The sequence below is a fragment of the Macaca thibetana genome, chromosome 20, assembly GCF_024542745.1.
Source record: "Macaca thibetana thibetana isolate TM-01 chromosome 20, ASM2454274v1, whole genome shotgun sequence".
In the NCBI taxonomy this organism is placed as follows: domain Eukaryota; kingdom Metazoa; phylum Chordata; class Mammalia; order Primates; family Cercopithecidae; genus Macaca; species Macaca thibetana.
Window position 1 is genome coordinate 64,308,341 of NC_065597.1, and position 20,149 is coordinate 64,328,489.

The 20,149-nt window shown below is 48.2% G+C and overlaps 1 protein-coding gene across 1 annotated transcript in view; it reads left to right on the top strand.

Annotated features, from left to right (window-relative positions):
• The window catches only part of LOC126944566 (uncharacterized), a 153,010-nt gene that overhangs the window by 62,322 nt on the left and 70,539 nt on the right, over nt 1-20,149 (top strand). The window contains exons 24-32 of the mRNA XM_050774139.1: nt 5,256-5,442; nt 6,434-6,589; nt 6,961-7,094; nt 7,523-7,681; nt 9,890-10,070; nt 16,071-16,282; nt 17,782-17,970; nt 18,794-18,933; nt 19,952-20,114. Coding sequence (XP_050630096.1) covers nt 5,256-5,442; nt 6,434-6,589; nt 6,961-7,094; nt 7,523-7,681; nt 9,890-10,070; nt 16,071-16,282; nt 17,782-17,970; nt 18,794-18,933; nt 19,952-20,114 — 1,521 coding nt within the window. The remainder of the gene's footprint in view (nt 1-5,255; nt 5,443-6,433; nt 6,590-6,960; nt 7,095-7,522; nt 7,682-9,889; nt 10,071-16,070; nt 16,283-17,781; nt 17,971-18,793; nt 18,934-19,951; nt 20,115-20,149) is intronic.

Sequence of the window (20,149 nt, forward strand, 5' to 3'; positions counted from 1 at the left end):
CTCTATTGAAAATACAAAAAATTAGCCGGGTGTGGTGGCAGGCGCCTGTAATCCCAGCCACTCAGGAGGGTGAGGCAGGAGAATCACTTGAACCCAGGAGGCAGAGGTTGCAGTGAGATGATTTTGTACTACTGCACTCCAGTCTGGGTGGCAGAGCGAGACTCTGTCTCAAAAAATATATGTATGTGTGTGTGCGCGCACGCTTGTGTATATATATATATGTCTATATACATACACACTTAATACACATATATGTACATACACCGTGGCAATCTTTTTAGACCAGCATGCGCTGATACAATTTAAATTCTATTGTAGATTTCATTTAGATTAATTCAATCTAAATACTATTACATTCTACAATTAAATAGGCAATGCATTTAAATGATTCAAAGTTCAAAAGCTATGAAAGGGTATAGAACTGACTCTTCCGTATGGTAGCCAGTGGCACACATGTTTATTGAAATCTAAGTGAGGCGGGGTGCGGTGACTCATGCCTATAATCCCAGCACTTTGGGAGGCCAAGGGAGGTGGCTCACTTGAGGTCAGAGGTTCAAGACCAGCCTGACCAACTTGGCGAAACCCCATCTCTACCAAAAATACAAAAAGTAGCCAGGTGTGGTGGCGGGCTCCTGTAATCCCAGCTACTTGGGAAGCTGAGGCAGGAGAATTGCTTGAACCTATGGGGGTGGGGACACGGAGGTTGCAGTGAACCAAGATCATGCCAGTTTACTCCAGCCTGGGCAACAGAGCGAGACTATCTCAAAAAAAAAAAAAAAAAAAAAAAAAAAAAAAAAAAAAAAAAAAACTAAATGAATTAAAATTTAAGAAAATTAAAGATTTAGTTATTTGGCTACATGGGCCACATTTCAGGTGCTCTAAAGCTTCATGCAGCCCTGAGACATTGCCCTCATTACAGAAAGTTCTATTGGTTGGTGCTGGTGTAGCCTTAAAACTTCTCTCCCACCCCTCCTGAAAGCCAACCACTGTTAGGGTTTTATTGGTGATTCGTTTCTGAGATGGTCTATGCACACAGCCAGCACATGGAGTTAATATATCCACTTTAAAGAAAATAAGTGCCTCCTGTGTAGCATGAATGACTGTGGAATGGAATTTATTCAGCTAGTTTAATAATGAAGGGCTCTTGAGTTTTTGCCAGGTTTCCGCTCTTACAAATATTCTGCCGTGAACGCCATTTTCTCTGCAAAGTAAATTCTTAACAATGGAATTCCCTGGCCACAAGGTTTATATGTTTTTTCTCTTTTCTTCCTTACTTCCTTTCCTTTCTCTCCCTCTCTTTCCCGCCGTCTATTCCCTCTCTCTTCCCTCTCTCTTCCCAACTCTTTCCCACACTTTCCCCCATGTCTTCTCCCTCTTTGCCTGTCTCTCTTTTCCCTCTCTGCGCACCTCCCCGCCTTCTCTTCTTTTATAACATCTTCTTCTGTGCGGTGGCATGATCCTAGATCACTGCAGCCTCAAATCCCTGGGCTCAAGCGATCCTCCTGCCTCAGTCTCCCAAGTAGCTGGGACTACGGCCTGTGCCACAATGCCCTTCTGTTTTTCTTTCTTTCTTTATTTCTTTTTCTTTGTGTGTGAAGATGAGGTCTTACTATGCTGTCTAGGCTTGTTTTCATCTTAGTAGGTGCTTTTCTAGGGTTCTTACCCAAGGGTACCTGGTCGAAACTTAGTGAGTCACTTGAAGCCCCTGTCATTCTGTTGAAGTTTTGTGTCTACCCTCCATCCTGCGGAGAAGATTTAAAACTTCCATCCCCTTTTCAAGCAGATCTGTGACTTCAAAAAGTGTACAAATGTTGGGAGGCTGAGGTGGGAGGATCACTGGAGGTCAGGAATTTGGGACCAGCCTGGCCAAGATGGTGAAACCCTGTCTCTACTAAAAATACAAAAATTAGCTGGGCATGGTGGCACACACCTGTAGTCCCAGCTTCTCGGGAGGCTGAGGCAGGAGAATTGCTTGAATCTGGGAGGTGGAGGTTCCAGTAAGTCAAGATCATGCCACAGAACTAGAGCCAGGGTACAAATAGCAGTTTTAGACTTGATCCCACCAGGCATGATTGCTGGGCACCTTTGGCAGTGGATCTCCTGATTCTGCCTCAGTTCCCAGTGTCTTCTCAGAGAGGCCTGGAGTGGAGCATCTGAAGCTGGAGCTGGATCTCTTGCTGCAAAAATACATTCTCTACTTCCAGCTGTGCTGTCAGCCTGGGTTGGGGGAAGATCTATGTCAGGGGAGAGCTGTCCTCCTAAAGCCCCACCTGCCTGATAGCTGAGAGTTATGCCTCATTTCCAGAATTACCAGGGGCCCTCGAACTTCTAGTTGTTTGTCAAATGTACAAGCACAAGTTGCCTCTACCTCCCCGCGGACCTTCCTGCTGGTCCCTATGGAGCTGTCTGCAGCCTGGAAATGTTTGGAGAAATTCTAGTTCCACCTGCCCCAGACTCATCACAAGTACAGTAACAGCTGGAGCTTCAGAACTCCGGAACTTTCTGGAGCCTGTTTCAGCAGACATGAGGTCCCCCCTTCAAGTCCTCTCTGTAACCCCATACAAGATGAAGAAACTGAGGCAGATGAGCTCATGAATACAAAGTGCCAGAGCTTGGGTTCAACTTGTCTCAAAGCTTATAGGATTTAAGATTGGTTTAGGGAAGAATGTTCTGTTCTCTGCCCCCTCCCGCTAGTGTGCAGGGTTTGGGTCCTGGGTTGCCTGGAGAGCCCCAGGTTATGCCTGCTGACCTGACAGGTTTACAACTAGTGTTCTCTTTAACTGCAAAGTGTTCTGGTTTGGGTGAGAAATTGTGTTCACCCTGTTCATGTGCACCTTGAGGAAGCTCTGACAAGCACCACACAGCGTCTGGTCCAGACTGGAGAAAGCCATCGCCAGAATGTGCCTGCCAGCAGGAAAAGCTGGGAGCAGAGTAGAGAGCCAGCATCTGTTTCTGTAAAAAGAGAAGGAGAGGGTGTGTCTCTGTAGTCGTGTGTGCACACATGTACATCCATACACCTGTGACATACCCATACACGTTCATACAGATGTCCGTACACACGCCCATATTTACATACATGAACATCCACATGTAGACACATCTGTATATACATTCATATATACACATCTGTATACACATCTGTACACATGTCTATACAGAGCCCGTACACATCCATATTCACATACATCCATATTCACATCCAATGTATTCACACATTTGTATTCACGCAATCCACATGTGGACATATCTGTATGCATACATTCATATACACACATCCATATATCCACTTCTTTATACATACATGTTCATACACACACATGTCCATACACACGTCTACATGCAGACACATCCATGTACAAGCACATTCGTACATACATCTGTGTGCACATCTAACAGAGAAAGTTCTGGCCTTGCTGGCCTTCACAAGGACTTTGGATTGTACCATAAGAAAGGCTAGTGTGCCATCATTCCACATGTCTGGTTGCCATTTGGAGATCAAGTTGCCAGTGGCGGGATGTGAGCTGGGAGAGTCAGGAGGACATTGCATATACATATCCAAATGTAGGCATATCTGTATGCACATTTATGTACACACATCTATATATATACATGTCTGTTCACATGTGCATACATACATGTCCATATACATCCGTATTCACACAATCCACGTGTGGACATATCTGTACACATTCATATACATGCATTTATATATACACCTCTTTACACACATCCATACACATACGTGTCCGTACACGTGTCCGTACACACACGTCCATATTCACACACACGAACATCCACATGTAGACACATCTGGATATACGTTCATATATATATGTCCGTATATATACACATATCTGTGTGCATATCTACATACAACCATATATACATATCTGTTCACATGTCTGTACACACATCCGTATTCACACAGTCCACATGTAGACATATCTGTATGCATACATTCATATATATACATCCATTATATATACCTCTTTACACATCCGTATACATATGTTCATACACACGCATGTCCATACACACATCTACATACAGATGCATCCATGTGCAAACACATTCATAGATACACCTGGGTGCACCCACATGTCTGTGTACATACACGTCTATACACACCCCTGTATACACACACATCCATGTAGATACATCTGTACACACATCCACACACATTCATACACAGACGTCTGCGGGGAGCAGGGAAAGAGAGTGTTAAGTAGTGGCAGTCTGGTAATAGCGTTGCTTGGACGTCTTTTGGGTAAACTGACCAGCTGGTGGCCATCAGAGGGGTGTTGGGTTGGGGGACTGCAAGTTGGCAGGGCCGTGAAAGATTGTATTTGCAGTTGCTCATGGCTTTTCCAGAGAATCTTCTCTGCGGGGCCGTGAAGTGTGTAGTGAGCTGTCCCCATGGCCCATCTGCCAGTGTCTTCCCATGGCCAGGTCTGCACCACTGACCAAAAGAGAAAATTCTGGCCTCGATGGCCTTCGCAAGGACTTTGGATTGTACCGTAAGAAAGGCTAGTGTGCCATCATTTGACGTGTCTGGTTGCCATGTGGAGATCAGTTGCCAGCAGCGGGATGAGAGCCAGGAGGATGTTGCAGTGAGACAGGCAGATGACCGGGGCTCCAGCTGGTGAGGCAGCAGAGGTGGCAGAAGTGGTTGATTCTAGACCCATTCCATAGGGACAGTGGACTCCAGTTCCTGATGGATTGAAAGAGGGGAATGTCAAGGAGAAAAGAGGAGTCCCTTGTATTTATGTCTAAATTTGTAACACAGGTTTCTGATTTTGAGAAATCCAGAGTTTAAAAAATTGGGGAAGCGCTGGGTACAGTGGTTCATGCCTGTAATCCCAGCACTTTGGAAGGCCAGGGCGGGTGGATCACTTGTGCTCAGGAGCTTGGGACCAGCCTCACCAACATAGTGAAACGTCATCTCTACTAAAAATTAAAAAATTTGCTGGGTGTGGTGGCTCGTGCCTGTAATCCCAGCTACTCGGGAGGCTGAGGCAGGAGAATCACTTGAACCCGGGAGGTGGAGGTTGCAGTGAGCCAGGATCCCACCACGGCACTCTAGCCTGGGACACAAAGTGAGACTCCGTCTCAAGGAAAAACAAAAACTGGGGAAGGATCAGTGTAGAAGGCTGTCAGCTGGCTTGTCTCCTGCCCTGTCTGGTCCCAGCTCGTGTGGTCAGGGCTGGGCCTGCTGGCCAAGCCTGTCTTCCCAGGTGACACTGAAGCCTTTTCAGGGCTGGAGTGACCTGCAGCCAGCCGTGGGTGGTGAGGCCGAGTGGTTCCAGGCGCAGCTGGAGGTGAAACTGGTGACAGGGGGCAGCCCCATTGTCTTTGCCGGGAACGTCACACGGCAGGCGGGCAGCAAGCTGGCCTTCTCCGCATGGCTGAGCCATCCACTGAGTGACCAGGCCCACGTGACAGGTAGGAGATGAGACCCCTTCTGCGCCCTCTGCTCTGTGGCCAGGCTAAGGTGTGGTGGCCCAAGTGCCTCATTATGCTCCTCATCACCCCAGCCTCTCTTAATATCAACATCACATCTAAGGGCAGATCCAGGATCCATGTGAGCCCCCAGAACCTCCCCCAATCTCCAACTGCATCCACAAACCTTAAAATGGCAGCTTTTGGAGTGTTTTTATTCTGATCCATGATAAGAAACACAGGTAACATTTTGACCTAAAATACACTGGGCATTTAAGACAGAGCAGGTGCTGGCCCTGGTGCTGGAGGTGGGGTGGTGGCGCCTGGGTGTGCCTCTCATGGGTGTTCCGGAAGATTCCAGGGTAAGGACAGGAGCTGGGGCTGGGGGTTCTTGGAGCAGTGGCTGTCGACCCTCTGATGTGGGCGTTTGGGAGTCATAACAGCTGGCTCAGTTTCCCCTGTGTGTTCTGACTGAGCTTCTGTGTCTCAGAAGCTTCCAAAGGTGAAATTGACCCAACAACCCACCATGCGCTGTTATTTCTTTTCTCTTCTGTCTTGTTCGATTTTGGTTTTTTGTAGTTTATTTTTGGGCCAGGCGCAGTGTCTCACGCCTGTAATCCCAGCACTTTGGGAAGCTAAGGCAAAGAGGATTACTTGAGCCCAGGAGTTCAAGACCAGGCTAGGCAACATAGTGAGACCACTGCTTCTACAAAAAATACAAAAATTAGCGAAGTGTGGTGGCACACACATCTGTCGTTCCAGCTACTCGGGAGGCTGAGGTGGGAGGATCGATTGAGCCTGGGAGGTCAAGGCTACAGTAAGCTGTGATCAGGCCTGTCTGTGGCCTGTTGTGCAGGGTGCACATGTGTTGGCTCTTCAAGGAGCCCCCAACGCCAAGGCCCCTCGGTGATTCCCGAGTCCCCTCTTTGCCTGGGGGTGGGGATGTTGGTCCCAGGGGCTGGTCCTCTCATCTGCCTGCTCTCTGTCCCTGCAGCACTGCTGGAGAGGAAGGAGGAGGATGGACGGTGGGTGGCCACCCTGGGTGCCGAGCTCTTCGTGCCAGGTCTGGTGGGGCTGCGTGCCATTGGCCTGCTGCAGCAATGGGACCGGCTCTGGACCAACTATCTGAGGATCCAGTACAGCCTTCTGGGTAAGGTGCTGCGTGCCTGGCTGCGGGGCAGGTGGAGGTGACAGGGCCTGCCCTGTTTTCTAGGGCTGTGGCTCCGTTAGCTAAGATACGCTGTCACCACGGGGTTTTTCCATTAGTCACTCTGTTGGCTCTGAGTAGGACTGAGTACCTGTCCATTAAAAAAAAAAAAAAAAAAAAGGTGTATCTTTTAAGGGGATGTTCACCCCCATCTCTTAAGACCTCCCCATCATCAGGTTCTAATGGAGTGACGGGTGGAGTAGAGCATGGGGTTGTGGCTGAGGCCAGGCTGGGCCAGGCCCTCCTCCTCTTGGAGCCCTGGTGGAGGGCTGCCTGGTAGAGGAGGGCAGGGGTCTATAGGTTAATCCACACAGGTCAGGCGAAGCAGCCGACACACGAGTGTAGCACCAGCCAGAAGCTGCAGGCAGAGAGCATCTCGAATGGCGCCTACAGGCTGGAGCTGGGCCACGAGCTCCACTGCACACAGATCCCAGCCTTCAGCCACAAGGTGGGTGCCCAGGCCAGGTGCGACATCCAGAGAGAGCGCCAGAGTCAGGCAAGTGGTGATCTGAGTACCCTGAGCTCATCTCCGAAGAGATGGACTTGCTCAAAATCACATAGCCATATGGGAATGGATCTGGGGCTGGAACTTCAGCCTCAGTCTTACATCTATTCATCCAGGAATGCTTCAGCCCAGGAGGCAGAGGTTGCAGTGAGCCAAGATGGCGCCACTGTACTCCAGCCTGGGTGGGAGAGTGAGATCTTGTCTCTAAAATAAATAACAAATTAAAAACAAACAAACCGAAATAGTGCTTCCTACAGAACCGTCTCTTCTGAAAACCAAGCTGATATCCCTGGAGTGGGTGGCTGTGAGGAGGCCCAGGGACTGGGTGGGCAGGGCCTCCATGGGCAGTTCACCACCCATGTGTGTCCCAGGTCCAGCTCTGGCACGAGGAGGACTCGGGCCACCTGCACTCACAGCTGGAGGTGAGCTACGGGAAGCACTGGGACAAGAACAGCAACAAGAGGCATCTCCGTGTCAGCCAGACCTTCAAGAATGACTCGGGGCCCGCCCTGAGCAATCACTTCATGGAGGTGAGCCCGGCCACTGCAGCGGAGCCGTGCCCCATGAGTCCAGCATGGATGGTGGGAGCTGGGGAACCCCCGCATGGCCCTCTGGCCCTGGCTGCAAGGATGCAGCCAACTGAAACTCAGCCTTGGTGACTTTCCGTTTTGCACCTCCAGCCCCATGTCCCCAGGGGTGAGAAACGCTTCTCAGAGGGCCAAGGACTGGCAGGAGGGCCTGGGAAACACAGATTTCCACCTGTAAAAATGCGTTTTGGAAAGAGGGGTTCGCTTTCAGTTTTTCCCGGAGGGTGGGTTCTTTTGCTGAGTTAGGAATGATGGTGTGCTCAGCAGCTGAACAGGTGGTGGTTCTTAAACAGCACTATTTAACCTTGTATGTTTATTTAAAAATTGGTTTAGAATTTTTTTTCCCTTTTCAGATCCAGTCCTGCAAATGGTCTTTTAAATATTCTTTGATTTTAACTGTGTTTAAATATATGTCATGTAAAATTTACTGTTTATGTTATTTATTTAATTTAGTTTAATTTATTTATTTATTTGGAGACTGAGTCTTGTTCTGCCGCCCAGGCTGGAGTGTAGTGGCACAATCTTGGCGCACTGCAACCTCTGCCTCCGGGGCTCAAGCGATTCTCCAGCCTCAGCCTCCCAAGTAGCTGGGATTACAGGTGCCTGCCACCATGTCTGGCTAATTTTTTTGTATTTTTAGTAGAGACGGGGTTTCTCCATGTTGGCCAGGCTGGTCTTGAACTCCTGACCTCAGGTAATCCACCCACCTCAGCCTCCCAAAGTGCTGGGATTACAGGCATAAGCCATCACGCCCAGCCACATTTAGTATTTTAACCATTTTGAAGTTTAGTGGCATTACATGCATTTACATTCTTATGCAGCCATTACCACTACTTATGTCCAGAACTTCCAAAACTGCAAGTCTGTAACCAGGAAATGCTGACTCCCCATTCTCCCCTGCTCCCAGTCCCTGGAAACCATCATTCTACTTTCTCTTTTGGACTTTTGAGTACTCTAGCTACCACACAGAAGTGGAATCATACAGTATTTATCTTTTTTTTTTTTTTTTTGAGACGGAGTTTCCCTCTTATTGCCCATACTGGAGTGCAATGGCGCGATCGTGGCTCACTGCAACCTCCACCTCCCAGGTTCAAGCGATTCTCTTGCCTCAGTCTCCCAAGTAGCTGGAATTACAGTCACCTGCCCACCACACCTGGCTAATTTTTTTTTTTTTTTGAGATAGAGTCTTGGCCTGTTGTCCAGGCTGGAGTGCAGTGGCATGACCTTGGCTTACTACAACCTCTGCCTCTGGGTTCAAGCAATTCTCTGGGCCTCAGCCTCCTGAGTACCTGGGATTACAGGCGCCCACCACCACGCCCGGCTAATTTTTGTATTTTTTAGTAGAGATGGGGCTTTGCCATGTTGGCCAGGCTGGTCTTGAACTCCTGACCTCAGGTGATCCGCCTGCCTCAGCCTCCCAAAATGCTGGGATTACAGGCGTGAGCCACCACGCCCAGCCCCAGCTAATTTTTTGTATTTTCAGTAGAGACGGGGTTTTACCATGTTGGCCAGGCTGGTCTTGAACTCCTGACCTCAGGTGATCCACCCACCTTAGCCTCCCAAAGTGCTGGGATTACAGGTGTGAGTCACCACGCCTTACCTGCCCTTTTTTTGGCTGGCTTACTTAGCATGTCCTCAAGGTTCATCCATATCATAGCATGTGTCAAATTTCCTTCCTTTTTAAGGCTGAATACTCCATTGTCTGTATAGACAGCATTTTATTTATCCATTCATCCGTTGATGGACATGCGGGTTGCTTCCATCTTTTGGCTATTGTGAATAAATGCTGTTATGAACTGATGCTTTCAGTTGTTTCAATTGCTTTCAGTTCTTTTGTATATACACCTGGAAGTGTCATTGCTGGGGTCATATGGTAATTCGATCTTTAATTTTTTGCAAAACTGCCACACTGTTTTCCACAGTAGCTGCAGTATTTTACCTTCCCACCATCAGCGTTTGAGAATTCAGATTTCTCCACATCCTTACCAGAGCTTCTTGTTTTCTGTTTTTTGGACTGGGTTCCATTCTCATTGCTCGTGTGGAGTGCAGTGGTGCAATCTTGGCTCACTGCTGCCTCGATTTCCTGGGCACATTCTAGGCCGGGGATGGCATGATCCCATTGGCATCTTGGGGGGGGTGGGCATTCTCCAGTTTGTGCTGCAGGTGCCTGAGAGGCAGGTGGATTGCCGTGTGCAGCTGCACCACTTGAGCCTCCGCTTGCCCTATGTGGAGAGAAGCAGTCACCTGAAGGTGCAGTACAATGGGCGGCCGCTGTTTGTGGCAGGCGGGCAGTGGAAGGACACATCTCGGGCCACCCTGTGGAAGTGGGAAGGTGAGTGTTGGCCGTGGGGCCTCCTTGGCTAGCAGCTCAGATTTCTGACTTCCAGGCCTTTGCTCAAGCTATGCCTCCTTCCTGGAACACTTTTTCCTTTTATTGGCTAGGCTAACTGAAGACTCAAACTGGGCCAGGCACAGTGGCTCACACCTGTCATCCCAGCACTATGGGAGGCCGAGGCGGGAGGACTTCTGGAGGCCAGGAGTCTGAGATCAGCCTGTGCAACATAGTGGGAACCTGTCTTAATTTTAGAAGCAAACACATGAAAACCCTTATCTTTAAAGAGTCCCATCATGCTTATAATTACATCCTAACTTCTTACCTTTGCCAGTCAAGTGTCAGGTCCCTGCCTCCTTCTCCAGCCTTGTCCCACCCCACTTTTCCCGTTGCTCATTATCCTGCAGGCTCGGAGGCCTTTTTTTGCTCCCCAGACATACTCCAGGGCCTTTGCATTTGTGGATCTTTGTGTCTGGAAAAGATTGTCTCTCACTTTTAAAAAATGGAAAATGGATCCACTGGCTGGGTGTGGTGGCTCATGCCTGTAATCCCAGTACTTTGGGAGGCTGAGGGGGGGCGGATTACTTGAGGTCAGGAGTTCGAGATCAGCCTGACCAACATGGTGAAACCCTATCTCTACTAAAAATACAAAAGTTAGCCATGCGTGGTGTCAGGCACCTGTAATCCCAGCTACTCAGGAGGCTGAGGCAGGAGGATCACTTGGACCCGGAAGGCAGAGGTTGCAGTGAGCAGAGATCACACCACTGCACTCCAGCCTGGGCAACAAGAGTGAAACTCCATCTCAAAAAAAAAAAAAAAAAAAAAAAAAATTCACCATAGTTTATCCATGAATTTTTTTTTTCAATTTTTATTTTTATTTAAGGTGATACCTTGTTTAAAAGTGAATTTGATTTTGAGTTGCTCATTGTCGAAGATGGGTCCCATGGGGGGTCATTGTATTATGCTCTTTGCTCTTGTATAGACTTGAACTACGTTTTCTAAAAGTTGATTAAAGTTTATAAGAGAAAGATATCCTCAGTGTCACACCTGCCTACCTTGTGGGTTTTTTTTTTTTTTTTTTTTTTTTTTTTTTTTGAGACAATCTTACTCTCTCACCCAGGCTGGAGCACAGTGGCATGATCTCGGCTCACTGCAACCTCTGCATCCAAGACTTAAGCTATTCTCTTGCCTCACCCTCCCGAGTAGCTGGTATTACAGGTGTGTGCTACTACACCTGGCTAATTTTTGTATTTTTAGTAGAGATGGGGTTTCACTATGTTGGCCAGGCTGGTCTTGAACTCCTGAGCTCAAAGGATCTACCTTCTTCTGCCTCCCAAAGTGCTGGTATTACAGGTGTGAGCTGCTGTGCCTGGCACCTACCCCAAGTCTTGCTTAAAACAGCAAGCACTCTAAATTATTTCAGCCAATTTTTCTGTTTATATTCTCCATCTTTTAAAATAATATAATCATGCAGTTATTTCTTGAATATTCAGCTTTGGTCATTCTCCATAGGTTTCTTACTAGAGAGGATAAGAATTTAACTCTTAGATTGGTGCCCCTTTCAAATACGTATTTCTCCCCATTTTCTTAAAAGAATTACATTTTGTTAACATCTGATGCTTATAGAATTACAACTATAAATGTCTTACATAGCTTAGATATATGGTGTACTATCATGGTGACTTTTTGTTTTTTTCTGGAGTTTGTAATTGCCTTTATTTTTCTATTTGATTAGTTTTCTATAATTTTTGATAAATAATTACAGAATTTCAGCAGCATTGCAAAACTTTTTTCCAGGTGGTCAGACACATCAGATAGTTCATTGACTTCAATTAGTTCTGATATTTTTGTTGGGGACCCTCTTCCTGGAGCCTATGTCTTGCTCCAAAGTAGACCAGTTGCACAGTTGTGGTTCTGTAGCCTCCCTTTTCCATCAACCTGGATTTCTTTTCACTTCTCCTCTGGGTCACAACCCCTTTTTCTTAAACCTGTGTCATCTCTCTTGGTTTATTCCTTTGTTCTGATGGAGTACATCTTTCAGTAGCTTCCAGAGAAAGCATAGATGGGAGGTGTATTCATTCCCAAGGGTTTTTGTAACTAATTACTAAACTGGGCAGCTTAAAACAACAGAAATTTGTTTTTTCACAGTTCTGAAGGCCGTAAGTTTGAGTCAAGGAGCCCCCAGGGCCATGTTCCCTCTTAGCCTCTGGGGAGAACCCTCCCTTGCCTTTTCCAAGCATTTGGTGATGGATGTTGAAGCTTGGTGTTCCTTGGCTTACAACCGCATCCTCTCTAATGTCTGCCTCTCTTGTCACATGGCATTCTCCCTGTGTGTGTGTGTGTGTGTGTGTGTGTGTGTCCCCAGATTTTTCTTTTGTAATAGAGACATCAGTTCTATTGGGTTAAGGGCCTGTCCTATTCTATTATGACCTCATCTTGACTTAATGATATCTGCAATGACCTCATTTTCAGTTAAGGTCACATTGGGAGGTATTGGGGATTAAGACTTCAATTAATCTTTTGGGGGAACACAATTTAATCCATAACAGAATACAAACATTTTGAGACCCTAAATGTTGATAATACTGGGGGAGTTTGAGTGGAGAATTTTAGGTTGGAAATAATTTTCTCTTGGGATTTTGAAGGCATTGCTCCATTGTTTTGAATTATTTAGGAGATCTGATGCTTTTTCTGATTTAGCATCTTTTGTATGTGACCCTTTTCTCACTGTCTTAGAAGCTTTTAGGAACTCGTCTTAGTCCTGGTAGTGGTAAATTTCATTACGAGGTACCTTAGTATGGACCTATGTTCCTCTGTTGTACTGGGTCTTTAGCATAGGGCATTTCAATTTGGAATCGTGTCATTTTGGTCTGGGTAATTTTCTCTTACAGTTTCTTTGAGAATTTCCTTTCTTTGTTCTGAAATTCCTATTGGTTAGATGTCGGTCCTCAGAAAACTGAGCTTCTAATGTTTTCTCTGTTTCTCTTTTCAAACTAGTTTTTATTTTTGTCTTTTTTCTTTTTGTTTTTTTGGAGAATTGGGGTCTCAGTATTTTGTCCAGGCAGGTCTCAAACTCCTGCGCTCAAGTGATCCTCCTGCCTCTGACTCCCAAAGTGCTGGGATTAGAGGTGTGGGCCACTGCACCCGGCCTCCTTGTTTCTCTTTTGTTCTATTTCTTTGTCCTTTTGTTCTATTTAAATGCCGATTTCCTCAACTTCATATGCCAGCCCTTCTGCTGGCATTTTTATTTTGGATTATCTTATATTTTGAAGAGCTCTGTTTTTTTGTTCCTTTCTAACATCGTCCTGTTCCATGAATGCAATTGTCTTCTCTTAGAGTATAAGTTACAGAATTTCGGGGATTTTTATCTGTTTCCTCCGAGTTTCTTTTTTCTTTTTATTTCTGTATTTCCTGTTGGAGGCTTTCCCCCAAATGCTAAGCCAGCCTTGGATATGTGTTTATGTTTGAGTCGGCTGCTCAAAATATTGGTTACCCTGTTTTCAAACAGGGTAATTATGTTTTGAGTGTACTCAGAAGCTGCCTGAGGACTTAATTAAAACCAGCAGTTTAGCAAAGTTAGGGATCTCATATTCTGGAGCAGAGATTTAAAAGTTTGTTTAAAAAAAATCTATTCTTCTTAAAATCCTTTTAGGAAACTTAGAGTAAGAGACCTGCCGAAACAGAGAGGAGAGAACACATTTCCACACTTGGGCGCCTCTTGACTCTCCTGGATCCCATTAGGGGAGAGTGAGTGCTAGTTCTCTGCCAACCCAGGATTAGGCCCTAAGACTGTCCATAACAAAGATCCCAGTAGAAAACTCAGGAATAAAAGTGGAGAAAGTGAGACATCTGGCTAAAATGACTAGAAGCCCTCAGCAAGTAAAGAAGGAAAAAGAAACTGAGAAACCAGAAAAATCATCAGACCAGTTAATTCAGCTTTGGAGTAACTGGAGATCTAGAGTTTTCTAAAAGATTAGAAATCTACTGAATTTGAAGAGTTGAGGAAGAAGAATCATGAATGGCCTAAAGCAGTTGCCCAGTGTCTCACACAGAAGGGCATGGAGAAGAACTGGCAGGAATGTCCCCAGATGGTGACAAGTTTGCAGAAGTTTTACCAGATGACCCATGAGGCCACCCAGAGACCCAGGAGCCAGCCCTGGCCCTGTCCTCGTGGAAATGCTCTACACAGGATTTTTGGATACAGATGGAAGGACAAAATGTTTTCAGGTCCTGCCTGGGCAGATGCAGTTGTCCTTCCAGCTCCGGAGTTCCAAACCCAGGCCTGTGCCATCCCCATTCACTTTGAGAAGCTGCTGTGGGCTCCCCAATCCATAGGCTGTGTGCAGGATCCTGTAGTACCCAGAGGGGCGCCCTTGATCATGAACGCTGTGTGTGGTCAGCTCTAAGTCTGTTTCCTGCCTTTCCTCCAGCAGCCCCTAGCCGCCTGCAGCAGTAGCCGCTCTCTTCTAGTTCTGATCCAGGTCTTGAACTTGGGAGACAATTAGAACCTGGATCCCAATTCTGTCTGAAAGCAACAGAATAACATAATCTATACACTGGCACATGACCCTTGGTCCAGCCCAATGTAATGAGAAATAAATGAATGACCATGACCTCAAAAGCAAAACAACAACAACAACAAAAACTGAGCAACCAGACATATGTTCTGGAGGGCCCGAGCTTACCAGATCGCAACTGTGATCTATAAAGTGAAATAAGATCTTTATCACTATGAAAGAACATGAATGAAATAGAAAACAAATTGGAGACTCAATACTTGTTTGGAAGGAGGCGCTATATATAGGTGGGCGCACGTGCGGACTGGTAGGCTTCCCTGTCAATCAAGCAATTGGGTGGGGACCTGGCTCTCCAGGGATCCATGCCTTCCTTCTGTTCTTCTGTGGTGCCATCTTCCCGTTTCCCATGAGAAGGGAGCAACTGGGCAGGGACTAGGCTGCCCACTCTTCAGCGTCTCCCTGTTCTCAACTGAGCAGCTCCTCCCTCCCCTTACTGTGTCTTTGCCCCTGCATATGAGCCTGTCTGCCTCAGTTTCCCCAGACAGTAAATCTCCTGTCTCTAGCAGGGGTGGGTTGCCTGCCCCTTTGATTAACTCCCCCTTGTCTTTCATTTAGGTATCAGGTAAATAGTAACGTCCTCCTAGAAGCTTTTGCTGACCTACCCAATTTTTATCAAATTCCTTCTGTATTGTTTTTCTTCACAGCCCTCAGCATTTGTACCTGTGTTCTTTTTTTTTTTTTTTTTTTTTTTTTTTTGAGACATGGTCTCCCTCTGTTGCCCAGGCTGGAGTGCATTGGCACCATCACAGCCACTGCAACCTCCACCTCAGCCTCCCAAGTAGCTGGGATATAGGTGAGCACTACTGTGCCTGGCTAATTTTTGTATTTTTTGTAGAGATGGGATCTCACTTTGTTGCCCAAACTAAACTCAAACTCCTAGACTCAAGTGATCCTCCCACCTTGGCCTCCCAGAGTGCTGGGATTACAGGCATGAGCCACTGCGCCCAACCTTCCAATGTTTTATTATGAAAAAACTGCAAACATTCAGACAAGTTGAGTGAATGGTATGGTGATCACCAGCGTCCTCTCATACTAGGTTCTGCTGTTGACAGTTGACCCCACTTGCCTCATCACCTCTCTCTCCACATATCCAGCCCTCTTATTTTTTCTGTGCAGTTCAAAATAAGTTGTAGACATTGATACATTTCATCCCTAAACGTTTCAGTATGTGTTTCATTAAGCAGAGTGAAATGCATAAATTACAGTACGATTGGATGAGTTTTGACAGGCGTATACACCTGGGTGATCCAAACACCTGTCATAAGTCACAACATCACCAATGTCCTAGAAAGCTCCCTCGTGCCTAGTTATTCCCAGTTTTGAGATTTTTCCATTGTGGCTATGATGAGACTCTGGGGACCTCTTGCTGCCTGCTAGAAGCTTCCTCTCCCCCGCGTACCAGATTCTCCTTTTTCCCTTGCAGGAGCCTTGAAGCTGGATAGTCCATGGCTGATGGTCTCTGCAGCTCACCGGCTATACTGGCCACACCGAGCTGTGTTCCAGGCTGTCCTGGAGCTAACACTGGGCAAGGCCTGGACCCTGAAGGACCTGGTGGTCAGCGTGGCCTGCAGGAGTCAGGGCCCCAACAGGGAAGGCAAGATCCAGGTCTACACCCCAGCTACCACCTACCTCCGGGTGAGCAGTGCTTGGCCCCCAGCACATGCGTGGTCCCCTGCCACTGAGATATTTTTCTGGTGCAGAGGTGGATAAAATCTGAGGCCTGTGGGCAGATAGCAGCTCACACATGTGTGAAGTTGGGCCAGTGCCTACAACTATCAGAGTTAGTTCCTAAGTGACGTAGAAAAATTAGACCTAAAAAAAGAAAATCTAGATTTCCCATATCCCTGCTTAGCAGCTGAAGGGGAGAGAAATATAGGAAAGCAAGTCGAACGGGACTTTGGAAATAGGTAGACATTCAGCTTTTGCCAAAAAAACAGAGTGAAAACTTCTAGGACGTAAGTCGGTTTGATCCCAATTACTGACTGTAATGAAGTTGCTTCTCTGCATGCGTTTGGTGCAGAAGCAAGAACAGTTTTGGGAGAAAACCCATTAGTGTCATCTGCAGGGCTGAGGGAGCCTGGCGGATGGACTGTCTCCCTGCACTGGCTGATGCGTGGATGTGGGGAAGGTCCGGGCTTGATTGGGCTCATCCAAGGGCAGTGCAGTCCCCTCTGAGGCAGGGCTGGGTGGCACCAGGGTAGAGTCAAGAGCGGTGATAATCTTAGGAACCATGAGGAGGCCTCCGTGTAGCCGAGGGTGCCAAGACCGGAGAGCGAGGTACGGTTGGCTAGCTGGCTCCCACCCTTCACCCAACCAGAGGGCATGGCGGCCTGGTCCAGGGTGGTGGCAGTGGAGGTGCCAGCAAGTGTCCAGATCCTGGAGATGCCAGATTTGCTGATGGATTGGCAGTGGGGAGGGAGTGAAAGAAAGGAAATAAATGGCTCTGAGGTTTTGGCCCAAGCATCTGGTGGGATGGAAGTGCCATTCTAGGAAATGGAGAAGTTGGCGGTGGGGAACCGAGGATCAGTGACGTGGGACAAAGTGTTAGGAAGTTCTGGTATTGGGTTGGAGGCTCAGCCACGTCCTAAACCCTGTCTTGTCCTTGTCACTTCTTCTTGTGAAACCCCCGAGTTGTGTGAACAAGGGATGGCGGCCAACAGGGCACCATCCCATGCAGGGCTTGTGCCAGGGTGGTGGCTGCAAGTGGTCTATCTTCCCCAGCTCTGAAACGAGCCAGATCACACACAGCTCTTCCTAGGACTCCCGAAGACAATGGTGATGGTGCAGGGAGAGAAGGCCACCCGCCAGCGTGTGCCCTTCAGGGTACAGACACCCTGGCTACTAGTAATAGCGGCCCAGCGAGATCAGATTCCCTCCCCAAACTGAAGAGGAGAGAAGGAAATTATGCCTGCTCAGGGTTGGGACGACAGAGGGGAGTTTTTATTTTTGTCTCAAGGCCCTGTAGGGAAAACTAGCCTACCTGCCCCAGTCAGGTTAGGCCTCACAGAAATGGCATTGAAGGGGTTTTGAGGGATGAATAGGCGTTCACCAAGCAGGAAAGAGATGAAAGCGTATCCACGGGGGAGGAAATAGGGTGTGCAAAGGCCTTGGTCCCCCTCCTCACCTCATTGCAGGTCTCCACGGTGACCGTCTTGGCACAGAGCCTCTTCCACAGCTGGAGTGAAGTCGAGTCAGCCTGGAACGCAGCAGTGCAGGGTGAGATCCATGCTGAGAACAGCCGGGACCATAAGATCCTGAACTGCTGGTTGAAAGGCCCCCGGCAGGAGCTGAACCTAACAGCCGCCTACAGGCACCTGGAGTGGGTAAGAGCCCAGGAGGCCTGTGCAGCCAAGAGACCACCAAATCCCTCACCTGGGTCTCCTACCTCTCTCCCTGCTTGGGATGGAGAACGGTTTTGCGCCACTGGCTTGGCCCGTGACCTTGGGCCTCCTGGAGCCTCTATTTCTCTTTCTCTCTCTCCTTTTTCCTTTTCCTTCTTTTCTTCTTACATATTTTTTGATAGTCTCATTCTGTTGTCCAGGCTGGAGTTCAGTGATACAGTCATAGCTCACTGCAGCCTCAAACGTCTGGGCTTAAAGGATCCTCCCCACTCAGCCTCCCAAGTAGTTAGAACTATAGGCACATGCCACCCATGCCACCATGCATTGCTGGTTTTTTTTTTTTTTTTTTTTTTTTTTTTTTTGGCAGACACGAGGTATTGCTGTTTCCTAGGCTGGTCTTAAAGCCCTGGGCTCAAGTTACCCTCCCATCTCAGCCTCCCAAAGTGTTGGGATTACAGGCGTGAGCCGCTGCACCCAGACAAGCCTTAGTTTCTTGTTCTGTGAAATGAACCCTGGTCACATTAGCACAGATCCGGGAGCGAAGCTTGGCTTTCTTTAGCTGAGAAATCCAAGTTCTTCATTCCTCCTGGGTACCTAGGGAGATCTAGACATGGTGGTGTGCCGGTGGGATCCTGTGGTCTAATCAGGGTGGAGGTTGTGGGTGGAGTTCGGTAGTCATTCTCGGATAGTCATTTCTGGGGGTGATGGGCAGGCTGTGGGGGGCTACCCCTTGCCTTCCTGCAAGGCAGGTCTGCAGCATGGTCCTGCTGGCCCGTCCCTCCCTTCAGCCTGGATCTTGTTGCAGCCCCGGAAGACCCAGGTGTCGCTGACGGCTGTGCGGACTGGTGCCCAGGGCCAACCTCAGGGCCTGCAGTTGGAGGGAGAGCTGGAGGAGCTGAGGCAAGGCAGGACATTGTACCGGAAACGGGGGACCTTGCTCCTTAGGTGTGTGTGCCCCTTCTCCTCGGCTGACACCCTGCAAGTTTCCCCTTCTCCAGCATGGAGGGTCCCCGGGGGAACAGGATGGGCAGAGCTACCTGGAGAAACCCTGCTGACCTGCTGGGGCCCAGATGGAACCCAAATCCCAGAGGAGAGCCACCTCCCCTGAAAGCTCCCACATCCTCGCCCCCTCCATTAGTTGCTGAGGTGGGAGCAGAAGTGAGTGTCATCATCCTAGCCTGGAGCTGCTTGGGGTGTCTTCTCATTTCCTAGAGACAGAGCTCATTAGAAAAGCAGTTCCCTGTGAGCAGGCAACAGCACGAGGTTGGGATGAGCAGAGCCATCTTGGACTCCAGGCTATGCATTGAGCAGCTCTGTGGCCTCAGATAAGTCACCTACAGCCTAAACAGCAGCAGTGATGACAAAGGAAGAGCAGCATCGTTTGCACAGTGTTCATTTGCGTTTTTAATCCCGCTTACGTTCGTTGAGCACCTACTATGGACCAAGGGCTCTTCTGGGCACGTGGAAAATGGCAGAGAACCAGAACGTCAGAAACCTTTGCCCTTGGGGAGCTTGCGTTCATTCCATATATGTTATCTCTAATCCCGACCACTGTGTCCAATCAATATTATTTTAGACCCCGTTTTACAGATGGGGAAGCTGAGGCACAGAAAAATCAAGTCCTTTGCCCAAGGTCACACAGCTAGTGAAAGACCGTGCCTGGATTCCAGTCCCAGTCAGTGACACCAGATGCTGTGTGCCATCTATCCCCTTGGGTCTTTGCTGTCAAATGGCGATGGGGACCCCAGCCATGCCCACTTCACTGGCACAGTGAGGTGGTGAAGGCTTCCAGATGCCAAATTGTAAAGCACAGGGCTGCCAGGTGTCCTATGTTCTCTTCTCTGTGATAATCTTAACTCTGCAAGCTCGTGACAGGCCCAGGCTGAGAGCGTGGGGCACAATTGTCCCCCAACACTACCAGCTGCTTTAATGGCTTTGGCCTGTTTATCCATCTGCACACCAGGCACCCCTTGCTCCTGCCCATCCCGCAGAGCCTCCTCCTGCAGGAGACCTTCACGACTGATAGGCGACACCAGCGCTATTCCCTGGAGACTAGAGTTGTCCTGAATGGCCGAGAGGAAACCCTGCAGACTGTGGTCCTGGGCTGCCAGGCTGGACACCCCTACGTGAGTGGGTCCAGGGCATAGCTGGGAAGGGGTCT